The sequence below is a fragment of the Culex quinquefasciatus genome, chromosome 2 (genome assembly GCF_015732765.1).
Source record: "Culex quinquefasciatus strain JHB chromosome 2, VPISU_Cqui_1.0_pri_paternal, whole genome shotgun sequence".
In the NCBI taxonomy this organism is placed as follows: domain Eukaryota; kingdom Metazoa; phylum Arthropoda; class Insecta; order Diptera; family Culicidae; genus Culex; species Culex quinquefasciatus.
The window spans coordinates 123587181-123614325 of NC_051862.1; the positions used below are offsets into that span (position 1 = coordinate 123587181).

Sequence of the window (27145 nt, forward strand, 5' to 3'; positions counted from 1 at the left end):
CGCTTTCTGGAAAGTTTCCAGAGTACCGAATTTAGATGATGCTGTAGATAAGAACATCAAAATCTGCCTCGCTTTCGGAAAATTGATAGCGAGATTCAAATTGATTTTAGCCGCGGCAGACAGTTGTTACTCTTGATTCGAGAGAAAATGTGTGTTATGAAACCACCATTCACGTTTTTTCTTCGACTAACGACAATACTTTCGACGCGCAGTGCCTACTTGATTGCTTCCAATATGATGTTATCTCTTATTAGTTGCTTTTTTTGATATTTTTTTTAATTTAAGACTAATTTATTTTAATACATTTAAACAAAAACTCAAATCTCCGCCACGTGCTCCAGATGCCTCTCGCGGAAGTACTCGTGACGTTTTCGCTGCTCGTTCCGATCGGCCGCAAAATACTTGGACAACTTCTCACTGCCATAGGTAGCCTTTGCCTTCTCCTGCTCCTCATCTTCGTCGTCAAACTCCACGTCGAACGCCTTCTTATCCAGCGCGTTAGACGCCGTCGACCAGCTGAACCGAACCAGCCGCGGAAACCCAAACACCCGGTCAAAATCGCCGAGGAACTTTTTCGTAACCGGATCACCCGGATATCCGCTGCCAAATTTAACCTCCGGATCCGTTCCCTCGCGGAACTTCCACACCTTAAGCGCGTGATCGCGACTCACCTTGGCGCAGATACTGGCCGCCGATACGATCGGGTACGTGCTATCGGCCTTTTTCGCGACCGTTATCTTAAAGTTCGGGAAGATGAGCTTCAGCTTGGCCTGGTACTTTTCCGGCGGACCGACCGTGTCCACGTACACCTCGGCAATGTTGACGCCGGCTTCGATCGCCTTGTGGATCAACCCGATGGCCGAATCCATCGAGACTTCGTTGAGGGAGCGCTTGGAACGGCGCAGCATGGACATCGAGATGTCATTTGGGGAGATTACTTCGACGGCCCAGCCGATGCTCTCGGTGGCAAAGTCCTGTTTGTTCATTTCGTCGAAAATGTGCTCGCGCTTTTCCTCCGTAAGCTGCTTGGAGTCAGCAAAGCCCAGCTTCTTAAGCACGTCCTTCTTGTCGATAGGACTGAACGCAATGCCGTACACCATGGGACCTGGAGGGAAGAATAGTATTTTAAGAGTTTTAGCAAAGACTCCAACCATCAGCTTAAAACAACATTGCAAAGACATGAACCCAGTGGAGCCCACTTGAGAAATTGACGACAATAGTTTAGGGAGAATTGAAACAGCCATTTTTTTATGCCAAAGATGATAATACTGCTAATTGATTTTAGTCCCAACTCACCCAGCACCGGTCCCCGGCCGGCTTCGTCGACGCCCAGCACGCACGGCTCGTCCTTGCACAGCTGCGGAATGTCCGACAGGTACACGTAGCTTTTGGCATTGTCCTGGTCGGCGATGTACGGCCCCAGCGTGTCCAACCCTTCGATGCGGCCTCTCTTGGCTTCGGGCTCCTCGCGGTCCGGATCCGGCTTCACTTCTAGCTTGGGCGAGGAGGACATGTTTCTGGATTAGATTCCGCACTGAACTCAAACAAAATTTATCAACAAAACAAGCTTGTGAGCGAGATTTGGCGCCCTTTCGGGCAACTGTCACAAAGTGGCTGCGTGCGTTTGCTATAAAATTTATTTGACGCTAAAACCTTTTGAAAAGAGTCTCTATTTTCGTTTTTGTGACAACTGTCACATTCGAACGTTGAATTTGATAAACAAATGAAGAACCGGCTTAAAAATAATCAAGTTTAATCGGTTTAATCTAATTTCTGTTCCTTAAATATTGTTAATTGTTACATTAAGCCCTCGTCATGATTCACGACATTCTGTTTACGTTGTTTTCCTCGAATTCGGACCTCCCGATCGAGAACTTCACGGTAAGTTGTAAACATCTGTTCGGCAACCTGCCTCTCTATAGAAGAACACCGAGTAAACCTAGATCTGAGATGACGAGCTCGGATTGCAGATGTGCAGAAAGGCGTGTACGCAGAATTCACTGTTCTACAAGGGATACAGCATGTATAACAAACTGCCTGAGGCAGCCAAGAATACTAGGATCATCAACGAGCTCAAAAAGCTTGTGTAATACTTCGATGGAATAAAAGTGTGAACCACGGCGGTACTGTGAGGAAGAGCATGTTATGACGGCCGCCCATCTTCATAATCGGAACACTATGGGCCGCAAAAGTAACGCAAATTTGGGCGCGGTTATAAATCTATGTGCTTATATGTGTGTGGGATAGCAAATGATCACAAAACTGTAAGCTACAATCTAAGTGATAGACAAAAGGACTCTACACAGGATTTCGTAGGACCGCGTTGAGATGAAGTATGAGAAGAACGGACGGACATACATGAAAGTAGAGTTAGAACAATGGACACTTCCAATAATAGACGATAAAATTATCGAAAGATATCTACTCGTAATCCATTCATGCTACAAATTAATTTAAAGGCGTATGCCCTTGGTGAGGAGCCAGTCAATATCAAATGGGCAGCAGCGAAAGCAAGCCAGAGCGGCTGAAGAAAAGCCCCAAGAAATCGCCCCCTCTCCTTTGTTCTGCTGTTCGTAAAGCTGTTTCTTGACCCCTTTTGAGCTGCGTATTGGCCCCAAGTGTGTACTCTATAGACCTTAAAACTTAAGCCATCCTCTTTGACTTAAACAAAAGTGCGCTCAAAATGCACGTTTTCAGTTAGTATTTCAAAATTTGTTAATATCGTATCAAATGTAAATTTCCGCATAGTTTCTTCCAAGATGTAAAGTTCACACCTTCCCCCAGATTCCGGAGGTCGCGTCCACCTTCCTGCACCCGGGAGAGATCCAAATCCTGGAGGATCTCATCCGTATCGCGAATCATTACAAAGAACTGAAAAAGTTCGTCCAACACTACGGCACGCAATCGGCGGGGTTGATCAAGCCGAAGCAGCAGAAACCGTCGGAGGAACCGCTCCCGCAAGGGCTGTATCTGCAGGCTCTCGCCGATGGGCTGGATCTGGCGGTGAAGCCGTACCGCGATTTGATCGTCCAGCTGGAGGCAAACTACCTGAAGCGGCCGAACTTGTCGCTGATCTTCATCTATCACCAGGTTTCTCAGTATCAGTCGCTGTTTGGGTTTTTGCTGCGACTGGTCAGCGGAGTCGTTACGCAGCGGATTCATGGGTGTGCCCTGCTGCAGTACCTGCAGCAGCATTGTCTACATGGGGACGAGCGGAACTATCAGGCGGTTAAGTTAATTCAAAACTCCGTCTACGCGATCTTCATCAAGCAGCTGTTCGGGTGGCTGCTGCACGGCAAGTTTGTCGACCAGTTTGGCGAGTTTTTCATCCAGCACGTGGACAACACACGGAGCAGCCCCTCCGCCGCGGGAACTCCGTCCGTGTCGGTGAACTCGTTCTCGGACAACGCCAGCATTAACACGGAGCTGTGGCGGTACGAGATTCGGCGGGAGATTTTACCGTACTACTTTCCGGCCAGCTGGGCCGAGAAGGTGTTGTTTATCGGGCAGACGGTGCTGATGCTGAACTGCGACCCGCGGGATAGTGCGGAGAAGCGGATGATTGGTGGGGAGAGGAAGGTCGCTGGCGAGAAGCGGTTTGCGACGGTTAAGGAGAGCTTGTGGGGCGAGCAGGAGTACGAGTTCTTCAAGAAATTCCATCAGCTTCAGATGGATGAGAATTTGAACATTGCCAAGTTTGAGCACATCGTGGACGAGATTAAGGTCCGGGTTACGGAGCAGATGTCCGAGATCGCCATTAAGGAGGCGGATTTGGTGAAGCAGTTGAAGCTGATCAAGGATTACTATCTGTTGGGACGGGGAGAACTCTACTCTGAACTGCTCAAGCAGACAAAGTCGATGCGAACGCTGTTCTCCAAAGGCATTACCGATGCTTCGTCGCGTGACCTGAACCGGGCCTTCCAGCTGGCCGCAAACAGCGTCAACATCACGGAAGATATCGAGCAGTTCTCGTTCGCGCTTCCCCCGAAGGACGAAGTGGAAAGCGCCTGTTACGAAACCAAGAGCATTCTCAGCTACATCACGCTCAAGTACAAGGTAAAGTGGCCACTCCACCTGCTTTTTTCGCCCAAAACCCTCGACAAGTACAACGAGATGTTCCGGTTTCTGCTGCGCATCCGGAAGATCCAGTACGACATCCACCAGGTTTGGACCTTCCAGCGAGAGAGTAAAATCAAGAAAAACTCCGAACTGCTCCAGTTCCGCAACAAGCTGATGTTCCTGATCGACAACCTGCAGTACTACCTGCAGGCGGACGTCCTGGAGAGCCAGTTCAGCATCCTGATGGCCGCGATCGGCGAAACGAAGGACTTTGAACGGATCCAACGGGCGCACACGGTCTTCCAAGCGAACGTGCTCAGCTTGTGCTTCCTGATGTCGAACAACAGCGCAAGCGACATGACCAACACGACCGGAGTCATCCACGTCAACGAGAACCCGGTGCTAACAATCCTCGATAAGGTGCTGGTCCTGGTGGACAAGTTTTGCTCGTTCTGCACCAGTTGCAAAGATCCGATGACGAAGATCGAGCGGCAAGAGTTTAACGGATACGATCAAGCGTGAGTATTTCTTTCTTTTTTTAAAATCTCAAAGACTGACTCAAATTTTGTCGCAGCTTCAAGAACCACGTGGACTCCCTGCTGAAGCTGTTGATCGGCCTCAAGGCCGGCCCAAGCAGTGCCCCACTCTCCCAGTTGCTCCTACGGCTGGACTTTAACCACTGGTTTAGTAACAACTCGCAAACTGCTTCGTCTTAAAACACTCGCTCTTTATTGATCAACCTCCATCGACTGCAGGTGGGCCTTCATAAGGATGCACTTGGTCATTACGCACTCGCAAGGTAAGCTGTGCTCTTCCTTTTCCGCGTCCAGCAGCGTCAGCTGCAGGTTGTATCTGCAAAATAAACATTGTTACAAACTTAACTCTTCATTTCTTCAAGCTTCGAAAGCAGCCTTACCTTCGTCGGTGTTCCGCATTCCGCGCCAAGCTCAAACTGAACGCAATCGGGTCCAGCTTGTCCACCGTCTCGCACGCATCCTCCGGCAGCAAAATCACGCTCTGCTTCCAGTGCGTCGCCGGACTGTTGGGATTCGTGCTCAGGATCACCTCCTTCGTCGGTTCGCTCGCGTTCCCGCTGGGAAAGCTGCAGTCGAACCAAATGCAAACGCCCTGGAACTTGCCCGCCCTCTGGATGATCAGCACCTCCTTCATGTCGAACTCGTTCAAATCGTCCGTGCTGACCTCCTTCAGATCCAACCACGCCATGATGTGACCCTCGTGAAGCAGCTGATCCCCCTCCACGTTCAATATTTCCGGCTTGTCCGACTTTTGCTTGCGCAACTCCCGCCCAAAGCACCGCAAACTCACCCCCGACAAGCTCTCAAACTCGTCGAACCTGCCCGGCACGCTGCACGGAGCCACATAAATCGTGGCCGTATCCGGAAACATCAACCCGCTCGGCTTCAAAAACTTGTCCCGCGCGTAAATCACCGAATCCAGCATGCCCTCGTGCAGCAGAAAGAATCCCATCCACTCCGAAACGATAATGTCCACCTTCCCTCACCTTCCGGCAGCTGAAAATCCTCCACCTTACTCTCAACCACCTCAACGACCCCTCAAACCCGTTCTCTTTGACGACCTCTCGCGCAAGTCGAGCCAGGTTGGACGCTTCAACGGCGGACAAACACGGCAAAGTTTTTTGTCACACTGGTCATGTGTAACATAACCACCTGCACCTTTTTAGATTAGAAATGAAGGTTTCTTTTTTAATAAAAATGATATTAATCTTATCCCCCCAAGGCGTGGGGCCGGCTCCGTCAGCCCAAATACGCCGGTGACATCCTGGCGGTGCTCTTCTTTGCTTCTTCCTCTTCTGCGAGAAAGCCGTGACTGGGTCGGGGCTAAATCGGTTCGAAATCGTCAAGGACCACCGTTAAGTGACAAAAATTTAAAAAATTCTACGTTCGAAATGAAAGTTTTTATTTATTTTTCAGTGTTTATTTTTTTAACAAATTCCTTATAGCTAAAAGGCTCTCCATTTACTGTACAAATATTACTGAGATTATTTTTAACAATATCTGACCCCCCCCAAACCCAAACATCACTTAAAGAAATGTTATAATAATCTAAATCATAAGATTTGGGGTCAGCATTTTCGAAGCCACGACAAACTAGGTGTATTTTTCCTAGTTTGTCGTGGCATTCTCTAGCTCTATCGAGAAATTAAAAGTGAGAGTGTGTGCGTGCAACATGGAGTTAAACTTTTCAAAGTGCTATGATAATCTTCACAGCAACTTCACAGAAAGTTTAACTCCATGTTGCACACACTCTCACTTTTAATTTCTCGATAGATCTTATTTAAAATGGTAACCTTATTATCTAATACCTTGTAACATTCTAATTCACCCTTTTTAGGGGGCACCCTCAACTCTCCTACATGAATGATTGTTTTTTGATAAAGTTTGGCAGCCTTCAAATCTTCACGTTCCATTGCTGCCCAGGGTCCGGTGTTCATTTTGCCATTAAACGGGATGAGATTAGTTAGGCAATTGGCTACGTACTGTTTCATCAGATCGTTCATATGACCAACTGGAATCATATGAAACAGTACGTAGCGCTTCTCATTCAGATTGTACATCCGCACCCTCCTCACCGGTAAAATACGTGGATCTTTATAATATCTGCGTTCTAATAAGAAGAGTCTCTCCCCTTCCATACTCAACTCGTATGTGGCATATTCTGCCGTTTTCCTCTTCTTATTATAATAAATGCAGGTTCCAAATTCCGAGAAGATCTGATAAGGAAAGGGAAACTCGAAATTTGGAACTTTGAGTGGTGTTCGGGTAAGGGTTATCGGAGGGTGCGGATTTTGTGGACCCTGGGCAACTGGTTCGATCTTTTGCCGCTTCAAACCTCCGCTCGAGGCCAACGCTTCATCCTTCTCGTCCACGCCCGGGAACTCCAGGCGGGATACTTCTGCGAAACGTTTCACCATTTCGTCAACCGCTTTTATCTGCCGGCTCTGAAAATAATTCATAATAATTCCCCGATCATTCGGATTCTCGAATCGACTTATTCTGGAAAGATTACATCCCCGAAAATTCCATTTTCCCTAATTTAATTGTACCGATTTTCTTTTTTTTCATATATTATATTTTCTTAGATAATAGCTAAACAGTTTATTTTGTAAATATTTAGGCAATCGTTAATAACTCGGACACTTACTTTTCGTTATTAATAGATCTTTGTATGGAAAATATCAAGGTGACCACTCAAATCCCATTTTATTATTCCCGACTTTTTCCCTGCTTTTCCAAAACCTCAAAAAAAAAGAAATTTCTTTTCTGATGAATGATTTCATTTCTTAAAATCTTTATAAAATGTCAATTTATACTATTTAACAATTAAAAATCAAAAAGTTTGAGTAAATAAAAACATAAATTTTATTAATTATTTCTTAAAACCTTCAACCTTTTTTCAAAATTAAAGCATTGTTTTTAGTAAAAAAATAAATCATCAGATTTTGAAAAATTACCAAAAGATTTACGACAATATAAATTTCTATTTTTATTTTTAAAATTACCAAACATATTTTTTTAATTTAAAATTATTCTGATTTTCTGTTCCATGTACCGTTGCCTATCTCAATGGTTGAAGTATTTTGTCTAGCTCTCGCTCTTTAGAGGGAGATAGCAAAAAAGTTTGATTTAAAATTACAGGTACAATATGACTTTGAGAAAATTGCGATTTGGTTTTGCCTTCCTCACCTTACTGAGGAAAGGCTATAAAATCACTCGAAAAATGAACTTATTGATTTGACTTCGTAGACCCACCTTCACGTATACATATCGACTCAGAATCACGTTCTGAGCAAATGTCTGTGTGGATGTGTGTAGGTGGGTGGGCCAAAAAATTGTCACTCGATTATCTCCGGACTGGATTAACGGATTTTGACCGTAGTAGTCTCATTCGATCCGTCTTGGGGTCCCATAGGTCTCTATTTAAAATCAGCAAGTTTAGTTAAGTACTTCAAAAGTTATGTTAAAAAAAACGATTTTGGCCTATGTCCGGAAGATAGTAAAAAGGGTGGTTTTTGCAAAAAAAAAACCCTATCACGTAATACATTTTCAGAAAAGTATTAAAAAAACCTTTCAAATGAGCCTAAAACATCGAGGATCTGACAACCCTATCAAAAGTTATTAACACTTAAGTGTTATTTATACACTTTTTGGAAGCCGGATCTCAGATATTTCAATAAAAATGATGTCCGGGTTCATCATGCGACCCATCGTTAGTTAGATATTTGAAACACCTTTCAAATCTGCCTAAAACATCGTGGATCTGACAACCTTATCAAAAGTTATTAGCCCTTAAGTGTTATTTATACACTTTTTGGAAGCCGGATCTCAGATATTGTGGTATAAATATTGTCTGAATCTTCCATGTGAACTATCGTTTGATATGTTTTTTATCAGTCCTTGTCGATTTTTCTGAAATATTGAAGGTCTGTGAACCCTATCAAAAGAAATGAGGAATAAAGTTGATTTGTTAAACATGTTAAGGGGGAATGTTGCCCTTTTTACTGAATGTATTGACTTTATGAATGTGAGGAAGGCACCAACCACCTAAAGGTGGATTAAATAACGTTTTTTTTTTTCAATAAATCACACATTACCTTTACCATTTTTTTCACTTGCCACCTTGTCAATATTGATCAAAATCCATACGTCAATTTATTTTTATAATGGTAAAAATGCTGATTACCGGGTTCTGGGGATTTGATCGTTCATGGGAAATGGATGTGACTTTTCGGGGATGTTGAAATTTTGAAAAAAGTGTGAGTTTCGGATAATTGTATAGAATTGATCTTAAAAGAAACAAAAAAAAAATACCAGTTCTCTATCCACCATCTTCCCGTTCACGTCACCTCTGTCCTCTTGGCTGACGACCGGAGTGACCTGTGACAACAATCTCGAGGCGTGAGGCGGAAGCTTGATAATCTCTCGCGTTTCGCCGGTATCGGACTTGGCGCGGCACGAGCTGTCGTCCTGGTTGACATCCGGCAATAATCTCGAGGCGTGAGGCGTGGCTAGTGGTATAGTGCGAGGCGTGGCTTGTGGCTGATCCGGAAGCTTGATAATCTCTCGCGTTTCGCCGGTATCGGACTTGGCGCGGCACGAGCTGTCGTCCTGGTTGACATCCGGCAATAATCTCGAGGCGTGAGGCGTGGCTAGTGGTATAGTGCGAGGCGTGGCTTGTGGCTGATCCGGAAGCTTGATAATCTCTCGCGTTTCGCCGGTATCGGACTTGGCGCGGCACGAGCTGTCGTCCTGGTTGACATCCGGCAATAATCTCGAGGCGTGGGGCGTGGCTAGTGGTATAGTGCAGGGCGTGGCTTGTGGCTGATCCGGAAGCTTGATAATCTCCGGCCCCTCTTCACTTTTGTCCTTTTTTAAAATTAATGTATATTATTGTCAATGAAGATAATTATGAATATTTTTCTATTAACCGAAATAATTACCTCTTCCTTTTGCGAGGCGTAGAGCAGCTCTTCCGGCACGACTTCTGGCTCGTTTAGCAGTTTTTTTTGTTTGCCGTCGTCCTGTATTTTATTAAATAATATTATTTTTAATGTAGATTGATAATCAAAGTATATTCATACCAAAGAGAACATGACCGTAGCTGCGGAAGTTGGATCTTTTCTTTTATAACCAGTCCAACCTGGCGGGGCCTTTCTTAATTTGGGGAATTCACTTTTTAGGGTTATCGCTTCCTTTTTTTTTTGTTTTTGTTTAGTTAAAATCTTAACTTTAATTAATTTTTTTTCAACAACTTTAATATGATTCGCATGATTAGAGAGGGAAGCCGGTAGAAAGGACAAGGACTGTGGTGGTGTAGGCCGTTTATAGCCGGTCCATCCTGGTGGATCTTCGCGATTTAATCGACCTGTAAAAAAAAATTGTTGTATTGTCGCAAGCTGGGCATCACATGACCATCTACGACAACGATTTCGAATTGGGTTTCTGTGAAGGCCTGTGGAATCAGCTAGCTTCGATCGAACATCCTCTCTAATTTAAATCGTTTACAAATTCCGTTTCAAACGCAACACGCAACAACCGGTCCCGTGTTCGAACCGATTGTTGCGTTTGAAACGGAATTTGTATACCATTCTAATTAAATTCCGTTTCAGAAATCGGATTGATTTGACTGAGTGGCTTCTAATTCTGGTGCAACATGAGAAAAGGGCGGATATGCATTTTGACAGATGGAGCAATTTTGCAAATTCCGATCCAACAGGTGACTTTTTCACAAAACCCGAAATGTAAATCAATAGTTGGCTCTCTCAGCTACCCTTTAACATAGCGGGTTTTGTTAAATAGTCAACTGTTGGCTCGGAATTTGCAAAATAGTTATAGCTGTCAAAATGCTTATGCGCCCTTTTCAAATGTTGCTCCAGAATTGGTGAATTTTCAAATGTGAATTGCCCTTTGGCCGCGCAGCAAAACCTTCAATAGGGTAGTGTACCCAGTTTTCGCCCTGCACCAGTTTTCGCCTTCTGGATTTAATATTTATTTTGCTAACTTATAATATTTTTTGGTTCAATATATTATGCAGGTTTACATATTCATATTCATTCATTTCTAGCACTAACTGAAACATTAATAGTGATTTTCTTTTTTTTATAATTTTTTTATGCTTTTTTAAAAAAGCATAATTGGGTCCTAAAATTAAGCTTAGATTGCTGATATTATTGTTTACAGCGAAAAAGCTTACTTTTCTGAGTACAATGACCCTTTGTACGACCAAAAAGAGTTTAAAATGGATTTTTAAATCAATTTTGAAAAATTAACCTCGTGGTCCTTCTTGACAGAAAAGCTCCTACTTGACAGCTCGTTCCAAAGGGACCATAGTTGATCCATCGAAAAAATGTTGTCTTGTCAAACAAAATTTTTGCATTAAAATGAAGAAAAGGGATTAGAAATGGTTTTTAATCGTGTTTTTTACCGTTGAACATGAAAATCGACATAGGGCTTTAGTACCCAATTGCAGCCGCCATAATTTTGACAATTTCAACCACAGCGGGTAATTTTGTTAATGATGGGAAATAACTTATTTTGTCCGCAAATAAACCAGTTATTGTTCACCATAAAATTTTATATAATCGCAGCGAAATTTGCTTGAAAACTTATTTGGAACATTGTAGGCTAATTTTAAAGATTAATAATTCTTTTTAATAAAAGTCATTCATTCCCAGTCACGGATATTTCTAGCAGAACTTGTTCTGCTAGAATCCTGCTAGAATGATTCTAGCAGGCTTATCAGAATACTGTAAGAAATTTGCTAGAATATTCTGACAGAGCAAAATTTGACGAAAATGACGTCATTTGCTGAACCGATTTATGGCGAATGTGATTGCCGCCATTTTGTCAAGTTTCCAAGTTCTTTCATTTTCTTTTGTCGAAGGAGATTGACGTATTTTCTGCGCCACCAACTAAGTTAATTGTTTCAATAAAATGGCCCAACATAAGTAATAAATCTTTTCTTAATTTCAGCAGGTATACAAACAAGATGGATCTTCTGACCAAAACCACGGAAATCGTCAAAATTGATAATGACACAATGGCCCAGGGACAATCGCTAGGACGGATCAGACCGAGTACGACTGTGTTAATGTTGTTCAAATAATCCTCAAAAAATATGCACTACGTGATATATTGATCACCTTGGCGAATATATATATTTGTTTTTACTAAAACTATAAAAATATCTCAAAATATTTTGCAAAAAAATAAATGGAAAAAACCGTGCAGTGCAGTGTTCATTTATGATACATTTGCTTTTTTTCATTTAATTTTTTTCTATTAAATTGTAATATTAATCACTATTGCTATTTTTAATACAAACTTACCGAAAAAGAAGGCTGGCCGTACATCGACGTTGTTGACGGCCGACGAGCCCGGAATTCCGCTCGATTCTCCCGCACCGTTATTTCTCACAGACGGAAGGTCAGACGGATTGACCATCTCCTTGTCTTGATGCATATCCATGATCCTGTATGTTTTGTTATTTTATTATTTTATTTTTTTAAATATTTTTAAAGATTTTTTTTAAACTTACGAATTGTGAAATGTAGGCCCACGTGATCGTTTTGAGTTTTGAAAATGTGTTCAAACTTCAAGGCATGCTATGATTTGAAAATCTATAAATGGCAACCGGAAATCAATTTTCGCTATTCTCCGCTAGTTTCACATGGTTGATTTTAAGGCCTTTAAGGGAGCGTTCTTTTATTATTGAACGCAAGAAAAAGCTGACGGTTAAGAGGAATTGCAGCAAAGCTAAAAGACACATGTCGCCACCTATGAACAAATAGCGTAAACCTATGATTTTTGAAAAAATGTGTTTTTTCCTTAGGGGTCGTGCATAAACCACGTGGCCTCCTTAGGGGGTTGAAAATCTGACCAAAAAGGCCACAAAGCCATGGGGGGAGGGGGCGACGGCAGACCACGTGGCCTTTAAAAAATACTTTTAAAAACATCATAAAATTGAGCTAATTAAATTTAAATACATGCATACAGTTCATGTTTCAGATTAAACGCATATTATTATTTTATTTATAATTACCACGTATATTTCAATTTCACTGTATCAGTGATGGAAGAATCGTATCGAACTTATCGATTTTCAAGCAAACAATCTTTTTGTTTCTTTATCAATTTTTAAATTAAGAAATAGCTCTCAACCGGAAATATGTTTTTCTTTATGCTGAGAAAATTTTCTTTAACTTTATTCAAGGAACACTGAAGATTGGTCTTTTCATACCTGAAATAAAATCACTCAAAGGACACAATAAACTAAATTGAAGTTTAGAAGTGTCAACCAAACAACACTCAGTTTTCAAACGCCGATATCTATTCGTGAATCAAATTTCAATATAATGTCATTCAAGATCAATATATATTTTTTTATAATACCGTTAAAAGAAGAAAAACTCATATTTCTTTTTTTTTAAATAAATATTTCAGCAACCAAAAGCAAGATCAAAAATGTAACATTTTAGAGAATTTCATGATCTTTTAAATAGTTATTATTACAATTTAAAAAAGATAAATCATTTGCCAAATTTATCATTTTGCGAATTCATCCAGACTACGATTCAAAAGCAAAAAAATAATAATAGAAAAATACAAATAAATTATTTTTAAAAACTGCTAACTTTTTTAATTTAATGCTTTTTAATCGTTTATTTGCACAGAAAAAAAAATCAATCCTCGTAATCGTGAATAAAGTTCACGAATGTCAGAACCACGAAGGAATTTATTCATGAGTATGGTGCATTTGCACTATGAACGTGAGTATATTCCTTCGTGGTTCTCGCATTTGATTTCGAGAACTGATTTTTTTCAGTGTGGTTTGATTGTATGGAAATATTTAAAAGCACGATTTATAAACTCATGTAGCTTGAAGAGTCTAAAAGTATTTATATTTTAGCATTTATATTTTTAATGCATTTCATTGCATTATAATTTTATAATTCTGGCCTTCAGTTTAAAATCAAATCACTGCTTATTTATAATTTTCATGTTTTGTAGGATTTACAGAAAAAGCTATGTTTGTAGAATCTTTTTATTTTCTGTAAAATAATAATAAAATTTTATACTGTTGAGTAAATGAACCAGAGTGACTCCTCAAATCCCGACTTTTCCAGAACCTCAAAAAATATGTGCTTGTTGCCTGAAGAATCATTTCAAATCAAAAACTTTTTATAAAAAGTCAATACAAACCATTGGACAAATTTCTTTAAAAAATCATTCACAGTTTTATTTAAAAAAAAAACTTTTATTTTGAATATTAAATTCCTAAAAACTTCACTTCAAAAATGGAACCATAGTTTTTATTTAGCGTAAAAACATAAATAATCAGTTTTTGAAAAATAACCGAAAGCTTAACAGTACCTATTATTTAAATGTTTATTTTTTTTTAAATTACTTATTATATTTTTTTTGAAACTTTAGCTGGCAATGAAAATGATGATAACAACAAAAACAGGCAACAAAATTTTAAATTTTATTCATATGATTACCTTTATTATACAATCTTTACATATATTTTTTACATGATTCTTTAGAAGAATTTAAAAATATCTAGGAATTCGTTGAAAGATATTTTACCAAGTATCCTTTAAAATTTTGTAAATTTCGATATTTAATTTTTTGAATCAATGTCGATTTATCGAAGTGTCAGTATTTAAATGTTTAAACTTTTTGTAATGTAAAATGTAGTTTGATGACCTTTTTTATTTTATCTAATTTTTATACGAATGTTTCTGAAAAAAATTTCTTTAAACTTATTTGTAATAACTCAATCAAATTCTTGTTAATTTAATTCAACCAATAAAAAATTCGATTCAATTTGTTTCGTTATTTAAATAACAAGTAAAGTCTTTTACATGCTATTTAAAAACATTATATAACGTTTATTAATGAATTTCTTATCAAATGAAGGCTTTTTAACATTTTTACAGCAGAAAACGGAAAAGGACGTAAAACTTCAGAAAAAAACAATATTTTTGTAAATTCATTAATATACTGAGCTGAGGGTAAAAAGCGTTGATTAACATATTTACCAGTCTTATTTGCGATTTGAAGATTTTTAATTATTTTTTTTAGCGTTAAGAAGTTTTTAATTTTTTTATTAAAAACTAAAAATCTTTGGATTTTTTAGAAATTTAAGTTTTCCGAAAACTGAAGATCAATCCTTATCTATGGTATGGAACCTATATTCACACAAAAGTTTAAGCGAATCAAACATTTGGCAAACAATATTCGAAATGACTGAATGAATTTAGTTTAAGATTTAAAAATATTAACTACAAATAAAAACTGTGTGAAACGTAACTATACGCTTATGTAATCGTTGAAATTTAACACTTTTTCATAATGGCTTTATTGGCTTTGTTGTTGTTTAAAGTTTAATGTTACCTTTTTTTTATAAACATAGTCAGAAATAAATAACAATCTTCTTGATTCAAAAAATATTATAAAAATTTGGGTCAAATGCATGCCACGATAATCATTAATTATTTATTAAAAATTTTAATTTTTCAGGTATGAAGTAACCTTTTCATTCTCAAATAGATTGAAATAGTGAAAGGAATCTGAAATTTAAAGCTGATGACGAATTGAGTAAAATAAATTTCAAAAGTGTAAAAATATTTTAAATTATTGAAGAGTTGGAAATTATTTTTCAAACAAGAAATGCTTTTGATTCCCAACTTTTTTTTTATCAAAAATACTCAAAAGAGTCATTAAGTGTTGAATGTGTGGAAAAAAATTATTGTGAATTGAATATTTAACATTTTTTTCTTTGATTTTTCACTTTGGAGAAATAAGCCACGTGGCCATAGGAGGGGGTTGGCGAGAAACCACGAAAACCATGGGGGTAGGGGGTCAAAAGTTCCCGAAAAAAAGGCCACGTGGTTTATGCACGATCCCTTAATTATCTAAATTTTTATAAAACTTATGCCGGATTCGGATAAAAAAAATTATTTCCAACAAAAAAAAAAAAATAAAAAAAAACACATCTGTTATCAACTATATAACTGTTTATTTCATTGATATTTATGAGGAAACTAATTTTTTCGTGTTCCAAAACAAGTTTTTTAAAGAAAAAGTTCACAAATTTTTGCGCGCCCAAAAATTGATGTTCATTACTTTAAAGCAAACAATTTTTCTCGTCTTTTGCGACTAGTTTCATTAAGATTGATGCAGGGAATCATGAGAAATAAGCGATTTTGTTCTTCAATCCAGCAGAAAGGAATGCGATTTTTGGCAAGTAACCTCATTTTGGCGCCACCTACATTTGAAACACAGTCGCGCTGCAAAACCTCATTCGCATGGTTGATTTAAAGGCCTTTAAGGGAGCGTTCTTTTATTATTGAACGCAAAAAAAGCTGACGGTTTCGAGTTTTTTGCACACGCAGAAAAATAAAGCAAATCTTGATTTTTGTTGAATCGTTCGTTCCCTCTCCTTTGTTCTGCTGTTTTTAAAGCTGTTTCTTGACCCCATTCCTTCCGCAGCTTTTTCAAAACATCAAAACACTTTTTTGAAATTGAGAAAATCAAGGTTTGTTTCTACGCAAAATCGGCGTTGATTATATTCAACAAAAATTTTGTTGATTCAAACCTCGTACAGGCTGATTCTACAAAACATTTTTCTGCGTGTAGCAATATTTTTTATTATTAGTTAGATTTTTCTATGAGACAACTGTAATTTTATAAAAAGATAAAAATTTGGACTATTTGGCAAGAAAGGCTGTCCATCAAATATGTTATCAACTATATAAATGTTGATTTGTTTGATATATAGGAAAATGTTCTTAAAATTACCATGTTCGGGTTCTCAACATTTGCTAAAAATGCTGCTTATTAAATTAACTGTGGCATTTCGGTAAAAGTAAACGCAAATATGGTAAAATCTACCATACTTCCATAAAATTGCATGGTAGCAATTGAGGTTTTGCAGCGCGACTGTGTTTCAAATGTAGGTGGCGCCAAAATGAGGTTACTTGCCAAAAATCGTATTCCTTTCTGCTGGATTGAAGAGCAAATGCGATTATTTCTCATGATTCCCTGCATCAATCATAATGAAACTAGTCGCAAAAGACGAGAAAAATTATTTGCTTTAAAGTAATGAACATCAATTTTTGGGCGCGCAAAAATTTGTGAACTTTTTCTTTAAAAAACTTGTTTTGGAACACGAAAAATTAGTTTCCTCATAAATATCAATGAAATAAACAGTTATATAGTTGATAACAGATGTGTTTACGTATATTCAACAATTTTTATTGATTTTTGACCGACTTTCTTGCCAAATAGTCCAAATTACTATCTTTTTCTAAATTTACAGTTTTCTCATAGAAAAATTAAACAAATATTGGAAAGTTGTACATTAATTTGTTGGAAATAATTTTTCTCATCCGAATCCGGCATAAGTTTTATAAAAATGTTGATAATGAAGGAAAAAACACATTTTTTCAAAAAATCATAGGTTTACGCTTTTTGTTCATAGGTTGCGACATGTGTCTTTTAACTTTGCTGCAAAACCTCAATTGGCGTTCATGAGCAAAACGATATGCGACACCTAGTGTTGAGTAGTAGAACAGAGCGAAGAATGTCGATTGAAATTTTTGCCCGTTGAGGTTATGTATGCGAATTCTGTTTTGTTAAATTCCAGCGTTCAAAATAACTTTTGAGCAGAAATTCGAGCTGATCCTTTGTTAACTTTTGATGCTCTATCATTTTACACAATATTTTTTTTTCAAAATTATTTTTCTTCAAAATCTTTTTTATTGGCGTTCATGAGCAAAACGACATGCGACACCTAGTGTTGAGTAGTAGAACAGAGCGAAGAATGTCGATTGAAATTTTTACCCGTTGAGGTTATGTATGCGAATTCTGTTTTGTTAAATTCCAGCGTTCAAAATAACTTTTGAGCAGAAATTCGAGCTGATCCTTTGTTAACTTTTGATGCTCTATCATTTTACACAATATTTTTTTTTCAAAATTATTTTTCTTCAAAATCTTTTTTATTGCGTTAATTTATAGAGGGCAAAAAGTTTACACTCGTACTACTTCAATTTTTTCTCAAAAGTTGTTCTAAGAGCTGTAAATTCAATTTTAAGTTTGCATTCCTATATAACCGAACAGCGAAAATTTGAATCGTCATTCTTCGATGCTTTGCGCCATCTGCCGGAATTATGGAGCTTTTAATCGCGAATTGCGTTAATTTATAGAGGGCAAAAAGTTTACACTCGTACTACTTCAATTTTTTCTCAAAAGTTGTTCTAAGAGCTGTAAATTCAATTTTAAGTTTGCATTCCTATATAACCGAACAGCGAAAATTTGAATCGTCATTCTTCGATGCTTTGCGCCATCTGCCGGAATTATGGAGCTTTTAATCGCATGTCGTTTTGCTCATGAACGCCAATAAGCGATTTTGTTCTTCAATCCAGCAGAAAGGAATTCGCGATTAAAAGCTCCATAATTCCGGCAGATGGCGCAAAGCATCGAAGAATGACGATTCAAATTTTCGCTGTTCGGTTATATAGGAATGCAAACTTAAAATTGAATTTACAGCTCTTAGAACAACTTTTGAGAAAAATAGTACGAGTGTAAACTTTTGCCCTCTATAAATTAACGCAATAAAAGATTTTGAAGAAAAATAATTTTGAAAAAAAAAATATTGTGTAAAATGATAGAGCATCAAAAGTTAACAAAGGATCAGCTCGAATTTCTGCTCAAAAGTTATTTTGAACGCTGGAATTTAACAAAACAGAATTCGCATACATAACCTCAACGGGCAAAAATTTCAATCGACATTCTTCGCTCTGTTCTACTACTCAACACTAGGTGTCGCATGTCGTTTTGCTCATGAACGCCAATGCGATTTTTGGCAAGTAACCTCATTTTGGCGCCACCTACATTTGAAACACAGTCGCGCTGCAAAACCTCAAACCGGCTCTTCAAACGAACGTACCATGAGAATTTGAACTGTTTCGTAATTAATGAATAGTATATAACAAAAAGGCCTTTTCTGAACGACATCGTCTTCCAATCAATTGTCGGCGTCATTTGTGGTTAGCCAAATTTAGAAAAGAAGTGAAAAGAACGAGCAAAAGAATAAAAATGGATACCGTGGAGAAACTGAACGTACAACATAAGGAAAAGGAAGACTGGTAAGTCAAAAAGTAAAATAAAAAAAAATCATGTTATGTGTAAAAGTACCAGCAGAAAAATGCTAACAATCATTCCCCAGAAATTTTCCGTAAGAATCTTCAAAATGGCCGCATTCATAAAGTCTTTTGATAGGGTTCACAGACCTTCAATATTTCTGACTAATCGGCAAGGACTGATAAAAAACCTATCCAACGATTGTTCGTGTTGAAGACAATATTTCTATCATAATATCTGAGATCCGGCCTCCAAAAGTTGTATAAATAACACTTAAGTGCTAATAACTTTTGATAGGGTTGTCAGATCATTGATTTTTTAGGCTCATTTGAAAGGTTTTTTGATTATCTATCTAACGACAGGTCGCATGATTAACCCGGACATTATTTTTAATGAAATATCTGAGATCCGGCTTCCAAAAAGTGTATAAATAACACTTAAGTGCTAATAACTTTTGATAGGGTTGTCAGATCCTCGATGTTTTAGGCTCATTTGAAAGGTCTTTTGATTATCTATCTAACGATGGGCTGCATGATGGACCCGGACATCATTTTTATTGAAATATCTGAGATCCGGCTTCCAAAAGTGTATAAATAACACTTAAGTGCTAATAACTTTTGATAGGGTTGTCAGATCCTCGATGTTTTAGGCTCATTTGAAAGGTCTTTTGATTATCTATCTAACGATGGGCTGCATGATGGACCCGGACATCATTTTTATTGAAATATCTGAGATCCGGCTTCCAAAAGTGTATAAATAACACTTAAGTGCTAATAACTTTTGATAGGGTTGTCAGATCCTCGATGTTTTAGGCTCATTTGAAAGGTCTTTTGATTATCTATCTAACGATGGGCTGCATGATGGACCCGGACATCATTTTTATTGAAATATCTGAGATCCGGCTTCCAAAAAGTGTATAAATAACACTTAAGTGCTAATAACTTTTGATAGGGTCGTCAGATCCTCAATGTTTTAGGCTCATTTGAAAGGTTTTTTGATTATCTATCTAACGACAGGTCGCATGATGAACCCGGACATCATTTTTATTGAAATATCTGAGATCCGGCTTCCAGAAAGTGTATAAATAACACTTAAGTGCTAATAACTTTTGATAGGGTCGTCAGATCCTCAATGTTTTAGGCTCATTTGAAAGGTTTTTTGATTATCTATCTAACGACAGGTCGCATGATGAACCCGGACATCATTTTTATTGAAATATCTGAGATCCGGCTTCCAGAAAGTGTATAAATAACACTTAAGTGCTAATAACTTTTGATAGGGTTGTCAGATCCTTGATGTTTTAGGCTCATTTGAAAGGTATTTTTAATACTTTTCTGAAAATGTATTAGGTGATAGGGTTTTTTTGCAAAAACCACCCTTTTTTCTATCTTCCGGACATAGGCCAAAATCGTTTTTTTTAACATAACTTTTGAAGTACTTAACTAAACTTGCTGATTTTAAATAGAGACCTATGGGACCCCAAGACGGATCGAATGAGACTACTACGGTCAAAATCCGTTAATCCAGTCCGGAGATAATCGAGTGACAATTTTTTGGCCCACCCACCTACACACATCCACACAGACATTTGCTCAGAACGTGATTCTGAGTCGATATGTATACGTGAAGGTGGGTCTACGAAGTCAAATCAATAAGTTCATTTTTCGAGTGATTTTATAGCCTTTCCTCAGTAAGGTGAGGAAGGCAAAAAAGCCAGGAGTGCGATTTCGTTTTCGTTTTCGTTTTCGTTTTACGGAGCAAGGTGGGGGACGCGGCCTCAAGTCAGTCCAAGTCCGGTTTCTTGTGGAAAAAAGGGTAGTGGCCGAACTAGTATTGCATACAAAATGAACACCACCGGAAGATATAGGGGATCGGGAGGGGGAAGGTGAAAGAAAATAAGTGTAGGTGTGAGTAAAACTTGGATGACTTGAGCAGTTACGTTAATCTAAGTTTAGCACTAAATAAAGGAAATCTGAAATTATGATTCAAAGTAAAAAGGCACCGAAGAAATAAAATTAGTAAGTTGAATTAGAAAATGTAACTAATCGGAGATTTATACAAAAGAAACCTATGATGTATTTCAAATTTGAAGAAAATAAAAAAAAAATTGGAAAAAAAAAAAAAAAAATTGGACATACATGAAAGTAGAGTTAGAACAATGGACACTTCCAATAATAGACGATAAAATTATCGAAAGATATCTACTCGTAATCCATTCATGCTACAAATTAATTTAAAGGCGTATGCCCTTGGTGAGGAGCCAGTCAATATCAAATGGGCAGCAGCGAAAGCAAAAGGTCGCTGGCGAGAAGCGGTTTGCGACGGTTAAGGAGAGCTTGTGGGGCGAGCAGGAGTACGAGTTCTTCAAGAAATTCCATCAGCTTCAGATGGATGAGAATTTGAACATTGCCAAGTTTGAGCACATCGTGGACGAGATTAAGGTCCGGGTTACGGAGCAGATGTCCGAGATCGCCATTAAGGAGGCGGATTTGGTGAAGCAGTTGAAGCTGATCAAGGATTACTATCTGTTGGGACGGGGAGAACTCTACTCTGAACTGCTCAAGCAGACAAAGTCGATGCGAACGCTGTTCTCCAAAGGCATTACCGATGCTTCGTCGCGTGACCTGAACCGGGCCTTCCAGCTGGCCGCAAACAGCGTCAACATCACGGAAGATATCGAGCAGTTCTCGTTCGCGCTTCCCCCGAAGGACGAAGTGGAAAGCGCCTGTTACGAAACCAAGAGCATTCTCAGCTACATCACGCTCAAGTACAAGGTAAAGTGGCCACTCCACCTGCTTTTTTCGCCCAAAACCCTCGACAAGTACAACGAGATGTTCCGGTTTCTGCTGCGCATCCGGAAGATCCAGTACGACATCCACCAGGTTTGGACCTTCCAGCGAGAGAGTAAAATCAAGAAAAACTCCGAACTGCTCCAGTTCCGCAACAAGCTGATGTTCCTGATCGACAACCTGCAGTACTACCTGCAGGCGGACGTCCTGGAGAGCCAGTTCAGCATCCTGATGGCCGCGATCGGCGAAACGAAGGACTTTGAACGGATCCAACGGGCGCACACGGTCTTCCAAGCGAACGTGCTCAGCTTGTGCTTCCTGATGTCGAACAACAGCGCAAGCGACATGACCAACACGACCGGAGTCATCCACGTCAACGAGAACCCGGTGCTAACAATCCTCGATAAGGTGCTGGTCCTGGTGGACAAGTTTTGCTCGTTCTGCACCAGTTGCAAAGATCCGATGACGAAGATCGAGCGGCAAGAGTTTAACGGATACGATCAAGCGTGAGTATTTCTTTCTTTTTTTAAAATCTCAAAGACTGACTCAAATTTTGTCGCAGCTTCAAGAACCACGTGGACTCCCTGCTGAAGCTGTTGATCGGCCTCAAGGCCGGCCCAAGCAGTGCCCCACTCTCCCAGTTGCTCCTACGGCTGGACTTTAACCACTGGTTTAGTAACAACTCGCAAACTGCTTCGTCTTAAAACACTCGCTCTTTATTGATCAACCTCCATCGACTGCAGGTGGGCCTTCATAAGGATGCACTTGGTCATTACGCACTCGCAAGGTAAGCTGTGCTCTTCCTTTTCCGCGTCCAGCAGCGTCAGCTGCAGGTTGTATCTGCAAAATAAACATTGTTACAAACTTAACTCTTCATTTCTTCAAGCTTCGAAAGCAGCCTTACCTTCGTCGGTGTTCCGCATTCCGCGCCAAGCTCAAACTGAACGCAATCGGGTCCAGCTTGTCCACCGTCTCGCACGCATCCTCCGGCAGCAAAATCACGCTCTGCTTCCAGTGCGTCGCCGGACTGTTGGGATTCGTGCTCAGGATCACCTCCTTCGTCGGTTCGCTCGCGTTCCCGCTGGGAAAGCTGCAGTCGAACCAAATGCAAACGCCCTGGAACTTGCCCGCCCTCTGGATGATCAGCACCTCCTTCATGTCGAACTCGTTCAAATCGTCCGTGCTGACCTCCTTCAGATCCAACCACGCCATGATGTGACCCTCGTGAAGCAGCTGATCCCCTCCACGTTCAATATTTCCGGCTTGTCCGACTTTTGCTTGCGCAACTCCCGCCCAAAGCACCGCAAACTCACCCCCGACAAGCTCTCAAACTCGTCGAACCTGCCCGGCACGCTGCACGGAGCCACATAAATCGTGGCCGTATCCGGAAACATCAACCCGCTCGGCTTCAAAAACTTGTCCCGCGCGTAAATCACCGAATCCAGCATGCCCTCGTGCAGCAGAAAGAATCCCATCCACTCCGAAACGATAATGTCCACCTTCCCCTCACCTTCCGGCAGCTGAAAATCCTCCACCTTACTCTCAACCACCTCAACGACCCCCTCAAACCCGTTCTCTTTGACGACCTCTCGCGCAAGTCGAGCCAGGTTGGACGCTTCAACGGCGGACAAACACGGCAAAGTTTTTTGTCACACTGGTCATGTGTAACATAACCACCTGCACCTTTTTAGATTAGAAATGAAGGTTTCTTTTTTAATAAAAATGATATTAATCTTATCCCCCCAAGGCGTGGGGCCGGCTCCGTCAGCCCAAATACGCCGGTGACATCCTGGCGGTGCTCTTCTTTGCTTCTTCCTCTTCTGCGAGAAAGCCGTGACTGGGTCGGGGCTAAATCGGTTCGAAATCGTCAAGGACCACCGTTAAGTGACAAAAATTTAAAAAATTCTACGTTCGAAATGAAAGTTTTTATTTATTTTTCAGTGTTTATTTTTTTTAACAAATTCCTTATAGCTAAAAGGCTCTCCATTTACTGTACAAATATTACTGAGATTATTTTTAACAATATCTGACCCCCCCCAAACCCAAACATCACTTAAAGAAATGTTATAATAATCTAAATCATAAGATTTGGGGTCAGCATTTTCGAAGCCACGACAAACTAGGTGTATTTTTCCTAGTTTGTCGTGGCATTCTCTAGCTCTATAGATCTTATTTAAAATGGTAACCTTATTATCTAATACCTTGTAACATTCTAATTCACCCTTTTTAGGGGGCACCCTCAACTCTCCTACATGAATGATTGTTTTTTGATAAAGTTTGGCAGCCTTCAAATCTTCACGTTCCATTGCTGCCCAGGGTCCGGTGTTCATTTTGCCATTAAACGGGATGAGATTAGTTAGGCAATTGGCTACGTACTGTTTCATCAGATCGTTCATATGACCAACTGGAATCATATGAAACAGTACGTAGCGCTTCTCATTCAGATTGTACATCCGCACCCTCCTCACCGGTAAAATACGTGGATCTTTATAATATCTGCGTTCTAATAAGAAGAGTCTCTCCCTTCCATACTCAACTCGTATGTGGCATATTCTGCCGTTTTCCTCTTCTTATTATAATAAATGCAGGTTCCAAATTCCGAGAAGATCTGATAAGGAAAGGAAACTCGAAATTTGGAACTTTGAGTGGTGTTCGGGTAAGGGTTATCGGAGGGTGCGGATTTTGTGGACCCTGGGCAACTGGTTCGATCTTTTGCCGCTTCAAACCTCCGCTCGAGGCCAACGCTTCATCCTTCTCGTCCACGCCCGGGAACTCCAGGCGGGATACTTCTGCGAAACGTTTCACCATTTCGTCAACCGCTTTTATCTGCCGGCTCTGAAAATAATTCATAATAATTCCCCGATCATTCGGATTCTCGAATCGACTTATTCTGGAAAGATTACATCCCCGAAAATTCCATTTTCCCTAATTTAATTGTACCGATTTTCTTTTTTTTCATATATTATATTTTCTTAGATAATAGCTAAACAGTTTATTTTGTAAATATTTAGGCAATCGTTAATAACTCGGACACTTACTTTTCGTTATTAATAGATCTTTGTATGGAAAATATCAAGGTGACCACTCAAATCCCATTTTATTATTCCCGACTTTTTCCCTGCTTTTCCAAAACCTCAAAAAAAAAGAAATTTCTTTTCTGATGAATGATTTCATTTCTTAAAATCTTTATAAAATGTCAATTTATACTATTTAACAATTAAAAATCAAAAAGTTTGAGTAAATAAAAACATAAATTTTATTAATTATTTCTTAAAACCTTCAACCTTTTTTCAAAATTAAAGCATTGTTTTTAGTAAAAAAATAAATCATCAGATTTTGAAAAATTACCAAAAGATTTACGACAATATAAATTTCTATTTTTATTTTTAAAATTACCAAACATATTTTTTTAATTTAAAATTATTCTGATTTTCTGTTCCATGTACCGTTGCCTATCTCAATGGTTGAAGTATTTTGTCTAGCTCTCGCTCTTTAGAGGAGATAGCAAAAAAGTTTGATTTAAAATTACAGGTACAATATGACTTTGAGAAAATTGCGATTTGGTTTTGCCTTCCTCACCTTACTGAGGAAAGGCTATAAAATCACTCGAAAAATGAACTTATTGATTTGACTTCGTAGACCCACCTTCACGTATACATATCGACTCAGAATCACGTTCTGAGCAAATGTCTGTGTGGATGTGTGTAGGTGGGTGGGCCAAAAAATTGTCACTCGATTATCTCCGGACTGGATTAACGGATTTTGACCGTAGTAGTCTCATTCGATCCGTCTTGGGGTCCCATAGGTCTCTATTTAAAATCAGCAAGTTTAGTTAAGTACTTCAAAAGTTATGTTAAAAAAAACGATTTTGGCCTATGTCCGGAAGATAGTAAAAAGGGTGGTTTTTGCAAAAAAACCTATCACGTAATACATTTTCAGAAAAGTATTAAAAAAACCTTTCAAATGAGCCTAAAACATCGAGGATCTGACAACCCTATCAAAAGTTATTAACACTTAAGTGTTATTTATACACTTTTTGGAAGCCGGATCTCAGATATTTCAATAAAAATGATGTCCGGGTTCATCATGCGACCCATCGTTAGTTAGATATTTGAAACACCTTTCAAATCTGCCTAAAACATCGTGGATCTGACAACCTTATCAAAAGTTATTAGCCCTTAAGTGTTATTTATACACTTTTTGGAAGCCGGATCTCAGATATTGTGGTATAAATATTGTCTGAATCTTCCATGTGAACTATCGTTTGATATGTTTTTTATCAGTCCTTGTCGATTTTTCTGAAATATTGAAGGTCTGTGAACCCTATCAAAAGAAATGAGGAATAAAGTTGATTTGTTAAACATGTTAAGGGGGAATGTTGCCCTTTTTACTGAATGTATTGACTTTATGAATGTGAGGAAGGCACCAACCACCTAAAGGTGGATTAAATAACGTTTTTTTTTTTCAATAAATCACACATTACCTTTACCATTTTTTTCACTTGCCACCTTGTCAATATTGATCAAAATCCATACGTCAATTTATTTTTATAATGGTAAAAATGCTGATTACCGGGTTCTGGGGATTTGATCGTTCATGGGAAATGGATGTGACTTTTCGGGGATGTTGAAATTTTGAAAAAAGTGTGAGTTTCGGATAATTGTATAGAATTGATCTTAAAAGAAACAAAAAAAAAATACCAGTTCTCTATCCACCATCTTCCCGTTCACGTCACCTCTGTCCTCTTGGCTGACGACCGGAGTGACCTGTGACAACAATCTCGAGGCGTGAGGCGGAAGCTTGATAATCTCTCGCGTTTCGCCGGTATCGGACTTGGCGCGGCACGAGCTGTCGTCCTGGTTGACATCCGGCAATAATCTCGAGGCGTGAGGCGTGGCTAGTGGTATAGTGCGAGGCGTGGCTTGTGGCTGATCCGGAAGCTTGATAATCTCTCGCGTTTCGCCGGTATCGGACTTGGCGCGGCACGAGCTGTCGTCCTGGTTGACATCCGGCAATAATCTCGAGGCGTGAGGCGTGGCTAGTGGTATAGTGCGAGGCGTGGCTTGTGGCTGATCCGGAAGCTTGATAATCTCTCGCGTTTCGCCGGTATCGGACTTGGCGCGGCACGAGCTGTCGTCCTGGTTGACATCCGGCAATAATCTCGAGGCGTGGGGCGTGGCTAGTGGTATAGTGCAGGGCGTGGCTTGTGGCTGATCCGGAAGCTTGATAATCTCCGGCCCCTCTTCACTTTTGTCCTTTTTTAAAATTAATGTATATTATTGTCAATGAAGATAATTATGAATATTTTTCTATTAACCGAAATAATTACCTCTTCCTTTTGCGAGGCGTAGAGCAGCTCTTCCGGCACGACTTCTGGCTCGTTTAGCAGTTTTTTTTGTTTGCCGTCGTCCTGTATTTTATTAAATAATATTATTTTTAATGTAGATTGATAATCAAAGTATATTCATACCAAAGAGAACATGACCGTAGCTGCGGAAGTTGGATCTTTTCTTTTATAACCAGTCCAACCTGGCGGGGCCTTTCTTAATTTGGGGAATTCACTTTTAGGGTTATCGCTTCCTTTTTTTTGTTTTTGTTTAGTTAAAATCT

The 27145-nt window shown here is 39.3% G+C and overlaps 5 protein-coding genes across 5 annotated transcripts; 2 read left to right on the plus strand and 3 right to left on the minus strand.

The window, feature by feature from the left end:
* Window positions 1–258: 258 nt before the first annotated feature.
* On the minus strand, window positions 259–1606 carry LOC6043204 (ribonuclease H2 subunit A). Its single transcript, XM_001857491.2, has 2 exons — window positions 1297–1606; window positions 259–1105 (listed from the first exon to the last, which is right to left on the minus strand). Exons 1-2 carry the CDS (start codon window positions 1511–1513, stop codon window positions 318–320), a joined length of 1005 nt encoding a protein of 334 aa, XP_001857534.2. The 5' UTR covers window positions 1514–1606; the 3' UTR covers window positions 259–317.
* A 77-nt stretch (window positions 1607–1683) lies between these two features.
* LOC6043203 (gamma-tubulin complex component 4 homolog) lies at window positions 1684–4940 on the plus strand. The gene is made up of 3 exons (XM_001857487.2): window positions 1684–1881; window positions 2785–4577; window positions 4634–4940. The coding sequence occupies exons 1-3, from the start codon at window positions 1816–1818 to the stop codon at window positions 4773–4775; spliced, it is 2001 nt and encodes a 666-aa protein (XP_001857531.2). The 5' UTR covers window positions 1684–1815; the 3' UTR covers window positions 4776–4940.
* On the minus strand, window positions 4766–9691 carry LOC119766302. Its single transcript, XM_038250764.1, is given in 8 exon segments — window positions 4766–4911; window positions 4976–5576; window positions 5579–5632; window positions 5635–5716; window positions 6389–7039; window positions 8910–9464; window positions 9539–9619; window positions 9680–9691. Coding segments are annotated over 8 exon segments (2160 nt in total). The 3' UTR covers window positions 4766–4787.
* An 8930-nt stretch (window positions 9692–18621) lies between these two features.
* Window positions 18622–22404, plus strand: LOC119767790 (gamma-tubulin complex component 4 homolog). The gene is made up of 3 exons (XM_038257278.1): window positions 18622–18751; window positions 20986–22041; window positions 22098–22404. The coding sequence occupies exons 1-3, from the start codon at window positions 18702–18704 to the stop codon at window positions 22237–22239; spliced, it is 1248 nt and encodes a 415-aa protein (XP_038113206.1). The 5' UTR covers window positions 18622–18701; the 3' UTR covers window positions 22240–22404.
* LOC119766303 lies at window positions 22230–27017 on the minus strand. Its single transcript, XM_038250765.1, is given in 7 exon segments — window positions 22230–22375; window positions 22440–22776; window positions 22779–23166; window positions 24176–24370; window positions 26236–26790; window positions 26865–26945; window positions 27006–27017. Coding segments are annotated over 7 exon segments (1692 nt in total). The 3' UTR covers window positions 22230–22251.
* Between the last annotated feature and the right edge of the window lie 128 nt (window positions 27018–27145).